At 40.9% G+C, this 12,186-nt stretch overlaps 1 protein-coding gene across 1 annotated transcript in view; it reads left to right on the top strand.

The window, feature by feature from the left end:
• VPS13D (vacuolar protein sorting 13 homolog D (S. cerevisiae)) overlaps window positions 1-12,186 on the top strand; it is a 424,616-nt gene that overhangs the window by 390,547 nt on the left and 21,883 nt on the right. Inside the window, exon 68 of the mRNA XM_006885745.1 lies at window positions 11,400-11,531. Within this exon, the coding sequence (XP_006885807.1) occupies window positions 11,400-11,531 (132 nt within the window). The remainder of the gene's footprint in view (window positions 1-11,399; window positions 11,532-12,186) is intronic.

Genomic DNA, 12,186 nt, shown 5'->3' with positions numbered 1-12,186 from the left:
CAACTATGAGATATCATCTCACCCCAGTCAGAGTAGCAAAATTTAACAGAATAGCAAGCAACAAATGCTGGATGGTTGTGGAGAAACTGGAACCTTTATTCACTGTTGGTGGAAGTGTAAAATGGTGTAACCTCTGTGGAAGGCAGTATGGCGCTTTCTCAAAAAGTTGCAAATAGAGATACCATTTGACCCAGCAATTCCACTACTGGGAATATACCACAAAGAGACCATAAATGACATCCAAGCAAATATGTGTGCACCCATATTTATTTCAGCTTTGTTCACAATAGCAAGGAATTGGAAACAACCTAAGTGCCCATCAACAAATGAATGGATAGAGAAGATGTGGTATGTTCACACAATCGAATACTATGCTGCATTGAAAAACAAGGAACTCATGCAATATTATTCAAAATTGGTGACCCTGCAGAACATTATGCTGAGTGAAGTATCTCAGTCACAAAAGGACAAATACTGCATAGTACCACTGTTGTAAAACAGGACTGACATCAGGATTGGGGGGGAGACTGAGAAATATGGGCTCAATAATGTATACTGCATTGAAACAGATGGGGGAGAAAACTATTTAAAAGGGGGGAAGAACAAATTAATAGGATCATGTCCTGCTAGGGATAAATTATGCATACTGCATTGAAACAGGTGAGAGAGAGAACTGGTTAAGAGGGACATATGATTAGGTACTATTGTCAGGACAGGAGTCCAGAATGAAGGCTGCATAATGGAGTGGACTTGGGGGGAGCAATTGTATAACAATGAAATAATTTTTCTTTTACTTTTCAAAGAAAAGAACAAACTGGAGGGGAGGGAGAAAAGTGCAACCATGAATGCAAATCCAAAATATTTGTAGATTTTCATTAAAATTAACAATAATAATAATAAATTTTTTAAAAAGGAAAAAAATACTACTCCTGTACCAGTCAGATCTGATTTGATGGTACACACACACACAAATAATAAAAGAATTTTTAAAACATTTAAAGAAAGGAAAAAAATAAGTGTGAAAAAAACCCCAAAATTGCCATTGAGTCTATTCCAACTCAGTGATACTCCATGAGGTCTCTGAGGCTGTAACTCTTTACAGGAGAAGGCTGTTCATCTTTCTCCTTTAACAGTGTAATATGCCACCAGAACCCCAGAATCACTGAGTGAACAACGTAGGATTGCTTTTACATACATCATACTGAAGAATGCTGGTGGCCTAGCCTGTAGGGAGTTCTGCTGCTGCCCAAAGGGCATACCTCTCTCATGATTAAAATCCACCAGCGGCTCTGCATGACACTAGAGAACATTCCTTCACACAGCAGCATGAAAAATATCATTTTAGTTTATGCATATATACATGATCTAAGAACAATAGTTTGTTATTTATTTGTGATTCTTTATTCACTAATGTTGTTGTTGCATGCTTCCAGGGTTGACAGCACAGCTTCTTACCACAAGGCCACCAGAACGTCCTACATATTCCCTATATTCACTAATAAATTTGAGATTAAATTTACTCTCTGGTGACCTAGTGGTAAGGAACTGCATTGTGATCCTAAAGGTACATGGTTCAAATCCCCCAGCTGCTCTATAGGAGAAAGATGGACCATCTCCTCCCATGTTATTAGCTGCCTCTGAAAACCCACTGGAAGGTCAGCTGTGGTCCTGTTCTGACTTAACAGTACACAGCAACAACAACAATGACTTTAAGCTTCATCTCATACCACTTCCCAACTCGAGTCTGAGAAGTTACATTTTCAACTGTGTTTCAGAGAAGAAAGAATAGATATTCTGCACTGACAATGAGAATAGTCTCTATAAATAACTCCCTGTGGAAGTAGTCCCTATATTTATAATAATATAAAGATGATTACATTTCCATTTATGGTGAAGTTTAATTCTCTTTTCTTGTGTGGATACGAAAATGAGCCTTGAATGCCACACTGGAGTCCTCTAATCAGCAATATCCAGAGACCGTGTCTGACGTTGCTTTTGGTATTTGGTTCATCTCAAAATAAAGACTTTGGAAATGAGAAGATAGTTTATAACCTGCTAGAAAGACAAATAAGAAATAACAAATGGTTTATTCCCATAAAGGAACTTTCTCTATTTGTGTATTCTCTGATGTTTGGGTATCTTTGTAGTTAACAAGTTACAAAATAATGTATTGGATGTGTAGGTAATCTTGGACTGCTAGAATTTGGGGAAGACACAAAGAAAAGCCATTGAGTCAAGAAATAGATGCTTGCACTATGAAAACTGTTTGATAGTATGTACATGAAATTTGATAGTGTGTACATGGGGTTCTGGAGCATGTGAAACCTAGACCTAGACCAAGAAGCAGTCAGCCAAACACATCAAGGAGATACTGTATGATTTATAATCTAGAAAGATGTATCTCTGTTTTCTGTACTTTCTCCATACCTATTCAGTTGTGTACTGAGAAAATAATTTGAGAAGCTGAACTATATGAAGAAGACTGTGGTGTCAGGATTGGAGGAAGCCTTATCAACAACCTGTATTATGCAGATGATGCAAAATTGTGTGTAGAAAGTGAAGGAAAATTGAAGCACTTACTGAATATTGAGATTACAGCCTTCAGTATGGTTTATGTCTTAACATCAGGAACAAGAAAGCCCAAAGAAGAACTGATTGATGCCTTTGAATTATAGTATTGATGAAGATAATTGAATGAACATGAACTGCCAAAAAACCAAACAAATACGTCTTGGAGGAATTTCAGTCGGCGTGCTTAGAGGCAAGGGTGCTGAAACTTTGTCTCCAGTAGTTGGAGCATATTGTCAAGAGATGCTAATCTTTGGAAGAAGATACCATTCTGGGAAAAAATACAGAGAAGAAGACCCTCAATGAAATGGGCCAGGACTGAGACTACAACAGTGGGCTTGAACATGGCTGAGATTGTGAGGATAGTGCAGAAGAGGGCAGTGTTTCTGTTATTCACAGGGTGGCTATGAGTCAGAGTTGACTCCGTGACATCTAAAGACAACAATGCATTACTTGCATTCTTACATTTGAAAGTATACATTCTTACATTCTCCAAGTGAAGAGAGCTTGCATCCATTGCACAGTTGTTATGAAATGAACTTTCCAAGAGGTCAGGTCCAGAAACAAACTCTTCCTTGCTTGGTTCTTCAGGCTTCCTCAGATCCCACTATAGAAAGTCAAGAATTTTAGCATGTTTTATCCCTAAGTAGTATATTTCTCTCATCTTTGGGAGCTAATGAAAACATTTTTCCAGTGGAAGAATGCAGATGTTAACAGAGACATTGATTGTATGGCATTGCCTTTCCTTTGTTTTGAACTGTGAACTAGACAGATACTTCCTTGATCTTGCTGTCAGGAAAATAAGATTCTAACTAGTTCACATTCTTCTTAACTTTGAATGTTGACTTACAAGTTCAAAACTTCTAGTTTTTAACTCTCTATCAAAGTTTGCATACCACTTTTTCTGTTTAAAAAGTCAATAATAAAAATGTCCCTAATATTTCCCTCTCCTCCAGCTTCCCAGCCATAAGCTGTTGTTGTTGTTGTTATGTGCCGTCGAGTCGCGTGCGACTCATAGCAACCCTATGTACAACAGCTCTAAACTCTGCTCTGTCCTGTGCCAATCTCACTGTCTCCAACACACTCATCCTGATTGCCCCAGTCACTGAGTCAATCCATCTCCCAGAGGGCCTTCCCCTCCTGTGCCTGCCCTCCACCGTCCCAAGCATGATGTCTTTCTCCAAGGACTGGTCTCTCCTTACAACATGACCAGAGTATGTCAGACTAAGTCTCAGAATCCTTGCCTCCAAAGAGCAACCTGGTTTAACCCTCTCCGAGATGAATCTCTCTGTTTTCTTGGCAGTCCATGACACCCTCGGCACTCTTCTCCAACACCAAAGCTCAAAGCATCAATTCTCCTTCTGTCCTCCCTGGTTATTGTCCAGCTCTCTGACACATAACAAGTGATTGCAAAAACCATAGCCTGTACCGGACACACCTTAGTCTCCAGAGACACACCGTTGCTCTTGAGTACTTTAGAGAGGTCCCTAACAGCAGACTTTCCCATCGCAATACGTCTTTTAATTTCCTGGCTGCTGGTGCCAAGAGTGTTGGTTGTGGAGCCAAGCAGACTAAAGCTGTGAACAATCTCAATCTCTTCACCATCCATCCTGATGCTGCCAATTGGTCCAGTGGTGAGAATCTTTGTCTTCTTGACATTGAGCCTCAATCCATATTGACGGCTGCAGTCCTTGACCCTCTGCAGTAAGTGCTTCAGGTCCTCCTCAGTTTTAGCAAGCAAGGTTGTGTCATCTGCATAACGCAGATTGTTGATAGATCTTGCACCAATCCTGATGCCGCATTTCTCCTCATAGAGCCCAGCCTTTATTCAATTAAAATAATGCCATTTTTCTGCCATAAACCAGGCATTAGTCTAGATTCTAAGATTATGTTTTTATTGTTACTTAGTTACTTTCAAGGAAGCACTGGTGGCCTAGTTGTGAGGAGCTACGCTGCCAACCCAGAGGAGCATCCATCAGCTGCTCCATCCGAGAGAGATAGACAGTCTTCTCCCATGCAATTTACTGTATCTGAAAACCCACTTGGTGGGTCAGCTATGGGTTGGATCCAACTCAATGATGCAAAACAACAACTACAATTACCTTCAAGTCAGCCCTAACTCAGAGAGACTTGGTACACAATGAACCTTGTTAATCCATGGAGTTTCCACTGACTGGATTTTCAGAAATATATTAGTCGCTTCTTCCTAGTTTGGTTTTTTTCTGTTTAAACCTGTCCAACATCATAGGTGGTGACTGTGTTTGAGGCTCATTGATAGCAGATTGAACCTAGTTATCCCAGATGGAAAACTGAATCACGACTATCACTGCCGCAGCTACCACATCCTATCACTGAAACCACAACTGCTGCCAGTCCTAGGGTTCAGTGAGAAAAATAAAATCCCTGCTCTCATGAGTCTGTCTAGTTGATGATCCAGACAATAAGCAAATATGTTGGTCTAAGTGTGTTGTGAAGCAAATGAGTATTGAAACGATGAGTAACCTAATCTACATTATATTTTGAAAGAGTTGTGCTTGTTGTCATAAGAGGAAAAACAGGATATGTCAAGAAGCTGTAATAACCCATTACCAGTTCTGGAGATCATTTGTTGATTATACCATACATGAAGAAGCAGTTGGATTAGTAGGAAGGGATATTGAAGGAGAACATACATACAGGATTTCCCAAAAATTGAAATAGATGTGGTAAGAGGAAGAGAGAAGTCAGAATCAAACTTTACATTGAAAGGTGATGAGGAACCTTTGGCTTCTACCATGATAATCCGAACTTCATCTAGGAGTTCCAGGTGACAATGTAGTAGGACTGCTCGGGAAAAGGGCCTTTTATTAGTCTCTCCTGGGCAGTGTTTGCTGTGACAGCAGATGTTTCACTAGACAAGGAGGTAAGAGCAGGGTTCTCCCACCTAGAAAAGTACCCTGATCTCTTTCTTCTCCCTCACATACAGTGGTTTGAAATCCCACTCTCCTTAAAACATCACTTGTCAAGCTTCTCTACAGGGAGGTTGAAACTAGCTCCCTTCACTGCTCTCCCCATTTCCAATCAACAGTTGAGATCTTAAATAACCAACAATAGGCATGAATCTAAGATGGAATTGAGACTTGGCATAGTAGGTATAAAGATGCTTGGTGGTGCAGTGGTGAAAGATGAGGCAGTCTGCACCCTTAAAGACTGTTGTTGTTGTTGTTTGTAGTGAGTTGAACCTGACTCATAGCTGATCCTCCAGTGGATTTTCACATGATACAACCTTGCTTGCTGAAAGTGAGGAGGACTTGGAACATTTAGTGCATAATATCAAAGAATACAGCTTTCAATAAGGATTCTATCTCAAAATTAAGAAAACAAAATTTCTTACCACTGGACCAGTAGGCATCATCATGATTGTTGTTGTTAGGTGCCATCAAGTCAAATACAACCCAGAGCAACCCTATGAACAACAGATCTGAACCCTGCCCTATCCTGTACCATCTTCACACTTCCTGACACATTAGAGCCCATTGCAATAGTCACCATGTCAGTCCACCTGGTCAAGGGTCTTCTTCTCCTTCACCGACCCTCTACCTCTCTGATCACTATATCCCTATCCAAAGAATAACCCCTCCTAGCAACATGCCCAGAGTATGTGAAGCAAATCCTCATCATCTTTGCCTCCAAAGAGCGTTCTGGCTACACTTTCTCCAAGACATATAATTTGTTCTTTTGTCATTTGATGGGATGGTTCCTGCTCTTCTCCAACACCACAGCACAAAGGTATCAATTCATCTTCTCCTTATTCATTGTCCAGCTCTCAGATGCATAGCAAGTGATCAGAAAGACTATGGTCTGAATCAGACACACTTTAGTCCTCAAACTAATATCATTACTCCTCAATAATTTGGAGAGATCCTTAACTGCAGATTTTCCCAGTGCAGTGTGTCTCCTTATTTCCTGACTGCTGATACTTAGGGTTTTAGTAGTGGATCCGAGTAAGATGAAGTTGTTGACAATTCACTCTTTTCTCCATTCACAATGATGTTGTCTATCAGTCCATTAATAAGAATCATTGTTTTGTTGATATTGAGATGCAATCCATATTGAAAGCTGTATTCTTTGATTTTCTATAAGTGCTTCAAGTCCTCCTTACTTTCAGCAAGCTAGATTGTGTCATCTGCATAACACAGGTTAGGCGGTTAGGCTTCCTCCAATCCTGATGCCTCTTCATAGAGTCCAACTTCTCAAATAATTTAACATACAGATTGAGAGACAGAGCTTCAAAATCCTTGCCTCCAGAGAGCAGCCTGGTTTCACCCTCTCTAGGATAAACATGTTTATTCTATTGACAGACCATGATATGTTCACTTCTCTTCCCCAGCACTACAACTCAAAGGCATCAATTCTGCTTTTATCATCTTTGCTCATTGTCCAGCTCTCTGATGCATAACACATAATTGTGAAGACCATGGCGTTTATCAGTCTATAGGCTGACATCATTGCTCTTCAGCACTTGTGAGAGGTCCCTGACCACAGCCTTCCCCAGAGCAGTTTGTCTTTTGATTTCTTGACTGCTGGTGCCTAGAGTGTTGCTTGTGGAGCCAAACAAGTTCCAGTTCCTGGAGAAGGACAACATAGAAGGGTAGAGGGACAACACAAGAGATGAAGATGCTGCATAAGATGGTTTGACGCAGTAACTGGGATAATGAGGATAGGTGTGTCAGATACAGTGAGATTGGCTCAGGATAGAGCACAGTTCTCTTGTACACAGGGTTGCAGGCAACTTGATGGTACATAACAACAACAGCATACAGATTGAATAGGTATAGAGAAAAACTACAACCCTGATACACTCCTTTCTTAATATTAAACCATATAGTGTTCCTTGCTCTGTTCTCATGAGAGCCTCTTGGCCTAGGTCATAGGTTTTTCATGAACACAATTAAGTGCTCTGGGATTACTGTTCTTCTTAATGTTAGCCATAACTTGTTATGATCCACACAAATATCTTTGCAAAGTCAAGAAAGCATAAATAGACATTCTTCTGATAGTTTTTACTTTCAGTCAACAATCCATCTGTAATCAGCAATGGTATCTCTGGTGCCACAGCCTCTTCTAAATCCTGCTTGAACTTCTGTAAGTTCCCTATCTCTGTACTGCTCCAGTCATATTTTAATGATCTTCAGCAGTATTTTGCTTACACATGATATTAATGATATTATTTGGTAGTTTACATATTCTGTTGGATCACATTTCTTGAGAATGGGAACAAACATGAACCTCTTCCAATCCATTGGCCAGACAGCTGTCCTCCAAATTTTCTGGTATAGACTGGTGAGCACATCTAAGGCTACTTCTGTTAATTGAAACAAGTCAGTTGGTATCCCATCAATTCATGCAGTTTTCTTTTTTGCCAATACCTTTAATTCTTCTGTGTCTTCTATCATTACCATTGACTCCTGCTCATAAAGTACTTTCTGTCATTTTTCAGTGTCAGTTCTTTTTGGTACAGTGATTCTGTGTATTCCCTCAATTTTCTTTTGATGCTTTCTAGGTTATTCAGTATATTTCCCATAGCATCTTTCAATATTGTGACTCAAGACTTAAATTTCAAGCCTTGAGGCTTAAATTTGAAGCATCTGCCTTTAGAACATCATGTTAAATGGAGAAAATATTGAAGTTGTCAATTATTTCATCTTGCTTGGATCCACAATCAACACCCTTGGTACCAGCAGTTAGGAAATCAAGAGCTGTTTTGAACTGGGAAAGTCTACAGTCAAGGACATCTCCAAATTATTGAGGAATAATTACATCAGTTGGTGAACTAAGGTGCATCATATTCAGGCGATAGTCTTTCTAGTTACTTGCGATGCATCTGAGAGCTGGACAGTGAATAAGGGTGACAGAAGAAGAATGGAAGCCTTTGAGCTGTGAGTTTGGAAAAGAGTACCGAATATCCTGTGGGCTGCCAAAAGAACAAATAAACGTCTTGGAGAAAGTGCAGCCAGAGTGCTCTTTGGAGGCAAAGATTTCTACACTTCATCTTGCATACTTTGGGCATGTTGCTAAGAGCGGCTATTCCTTGGAGTGGGACATCATGCTTGGAAAGGTGGAGGTTGGATCAGTGAAAGAGAAGAAGCTCCAGATGGATTGACATAGTGACTGCTGCAATAGGCTCTAGCGTGTCAGAAAGTATGAAGATGGCACAGGATAGGACAGGGTTCAGATGTTTTTGTTTTCAGAGGGTCTATTTGAGTCATACATGACTTGATGGCATCTAACAACAAAAACAAATCACATGGGAAGAGATTGCCCATCATTCTTCCTTAGGACCACTGGTAAAGTAGAATCATCTGCCTTCAGGTTGCCAGTGCAGTTTTTACCCACTAGGTCACTACAGCTCCCTACTAAATAGTAGTGGATTGATATAATGAGTATATGATACAGATAAAGTTATTCTTTTACACATTTTCTTACTGAAAATAAAGAAAGAAGACCTGTCAGTAGTGCTAACCAAAAGTTTTGTGGTTCTAATCCATGAGTCACTGTGTGGGAAAAAGATAAATAAGCTGTTCCTATTAAGATGTGCCAAAGACTAAGTCAAAGAAAACTGAAGCAATTAGGCAACTACGGTGTAACTTGGGGACAGTGAATTAAGACTTTTGTTTTTATTGACTCCGGTGCAAAGAAAAGCAATGTTAGACTTCCTAATTTAGGGGCTGTTTGATCCTCTGCAGCGAGCTGAGTTGTCAGGGCATTTCTGCTATGGTGTTCTGTGAAATAGATGCCCTCATTAATCCCCACACCTACAACCAGAATCCAGAAAACAAACACTTGAATTGGGACGTGAGCATATTTCCTTATACCTAGACTTTCTGCATCAATAGCAAATGAGAAAGTGATTTCCAAGTCTACAGTAGACTTTTTTTTTCCTTCATGACTGTGGCCTCAAAGAGAAGCCAGTGGATTAGAACTCCCTATCTTTGCACTGACAGTGTGATTCCTTACACTAAACCACCAGAACTCCCTAAAGTAGGGTTTTGTTTTGTTTTGATTTTTGTTTGGTTTGGTTTGGTTTTTTCCTTTCTAGGGAGCTCTGGTGGCCTAGTGGTAAGAAACTGCACTGTAGTCCTGAAGGCATGCAGTTTGAATCCACCAGCTGTTCCGCAGTAGGAAGATGTGCAGTCTCCTGCTGTGCAATTAATTAACTGCCTCTGAAAACCTTCTGGAGGGTCAGCTATGGGTTGGTTCTAACTAGATGGCACTCAACAACAACAGATTAAGATATGCTGCCTAGCAAACATGATGGAGAGTTCCTATAAGTCAAAATTGACTCAGTGACAGTGGTTTGGGTTCGTTTTGGTTCCTTGGTGCAGGTAAGGAGCCCTGGGAGGGACTGTTGTTGGAGCCACCAACTGCTCTGGCAGAAAGGTGAGGTAGTCTGCCTTGGAAATCTGCGAGGCAGTTCTACTCAGTCCTGTGTGATCACTAGGAGTTGGAATTGACTTGATGGCAATAGATTTGGTTTTGGTTTTAGGGAAAATTCTTGAATTTCCCTCACAGTTTCTTTACATCATCATTGAAAAGCGCAATTAGTAGTATGTAGGCCATTCTTATAACTGAACTTTTGAAAAATTGTGACTAGGTCTCTGGCTTTCTGGTTCATATCAAACCTTCTGTCTGTTATCAGCACCATGGCCTGATGAGCCAAGTGTTGGCCTGCATCCAGAAGCTCTTTGCAATTATCCCAGCTTCCAGCTAACCCTCTGCATTTGGGTGGCCAGTTTCTGAATGGTTTTGTCTGTAGAATTACCCCAACTTGGCCAGCAGGGTACACTTTGCACTTGCCAGTTAAGTCTCCACACTGTTCTAAGAACATGGTTCTAAAGTGCTGATTCAGTGTGGTAAGCCTGTTCCTCTCTCATTTAGGTATGACTAGACGGGGTGTTTTGCTTCAGTGGGCTCCAGGAACAAATAATAAAAAGTACAGCAAGTACAAGGCCGAGGACACATCAGCACACTCTTATCAGTCATCTCAAATATGCACAGCTTTTCCAAGACAAATATGGACTCCTGTTTCTAGGAAAACACCAAAAAGCACTTATCAATTACCCTGCATATAGTTTGTGGAAAAAGACAACATGAGCCTGCCCTGAAAACCATAGCAAAGCAGATTCCTCTGGGCAACCAACAGCTGAGTGGCATGCATTAGCAACGCCACGGGATCCCAGCCTGTGGCCTGGGACTGGCTCATGAGTATTTCTTCCCCCTCCTGTAATTGCTGCATCCCGCACCCAGCCCTCTGGCAGCTAGTTCATGGAAGAAGCTTATATTCTCACTGAATGTCCACATTCCTCACCCTTTGTGCTGACCCACCAAATATCCAGTGTTGGTGGCCCTGAAGAGATTTATAGAAAAATAAGGTGTGAGCAAGTGGTAGTCTGGTCATAGGACAGTGACAAGAGCCATCCTGGGTACAGAGTCCGCATTCTGTGGTCAGATTTAGTGGGGGAGGTTTGTAGTGATCCTCATAGCAGTCCTGTGAGGTAGATGGCAGCTTCTCCATTTTTGTGAAGAAACTGGAACTAAGATGTAAAGAACTTATCTGGCCTGTCCATGGTCACACAGTGGGGGGAAAAAAGATAGAGGCAGGCTTGGAATTCAACATGAGAGCCTTTAATCACCATTTTAAAATGCATTCATGGGTAATGCTGGGGTTTAATCCTTGTCTCTAAACTTACAGTCGACTTTTTGGATCACATGCTTTTCTCTTTGACAACAAAGGAGAGTCATTTTAACCATGACTCTTAACTTATTTGTCTTTTGTCCTTTGACTCCCCTAGGACTCAAGCACAGAGAGTAAGGAAGCCGCGTTGCTGTACGGGGCCCCAGGGGCTGCTTCCTCGCTATTCTGAGAGCCAGGCAGAGGGACAGGAGCAGCTTTTCAAATTGACAGACAACATACAAGACGAATTGTAAGTTGAAGCAGTAGGCAAATGGCCCTGCTGGTGTACTGAGTTGTCTTTTCTGTCATTGAATTGGAGAAGCTTCCATTGACCTCTGAGTATCATCATGATTCTGGGCCCTAGGAACTGGATAGAGACCTCTGTGTCTCTAATGTTTGGGGGAGAGGGGCGGTTATTTATTTATTTATTTTTTTAATCTTCATGAAAGTTTACAGAGACTTTGGATTTCTGTTCATTCATTCATCGTTGCACTTTTCTCCCTGTCCAACCTCCCCCCGCCCCAGTTCACTCTTCTCTTTGAAAAGTAAAAGAATAATTCTTTCATTGTTATACAGTCCCTCCCCCCAAGTCCACTCCACTATGCAGCCTTCGTTCTGAACTCCTGTCATGACAATAATACCCAATCATATATCCCTTTTTTTCTTCTAAACTCTTTTTTTATTATTATTGATTTTAATGAAAGTTTACAGAGACTTAGGGTTTCCAGTTACTCATTGTTGCACTTTTCTCCCTGCCCATCCCCTCCCCCCAATTCACTCTTCTCCTTGAAAGGAAAAAGAAAAATTCTTACCTTGTTATGTAATCCCTTTCCCCAAGTCCAATCCACTATGCAGCCTTCACTCTGGAATTCTGTAATGACAAGAATGTTGTTGTTGTTGTTGTT

The sequence above is a fragment of the Elephantulus edwardii genome, unplaced genomic scaffold, assembly GCF_000299155.1.
Source record: "Elephantulus edwardii isolate Elephantulus edwardi_28Jun2011 unplaced genomic scaffold, EleEdw1.0 scaffold00045, whole genome shotgun sequence".
Classification (NCBI taxonomy): domain Eukaryota; kingdom Metazoa; phylum Chordata; class Mammalia; order Macroscelidea; family Macroscelididae; genus Elephantulus; species Elephantulus edwardii.
This window is presented reverse-complemented; position numbering and strand designations above follow the sequence as displayed.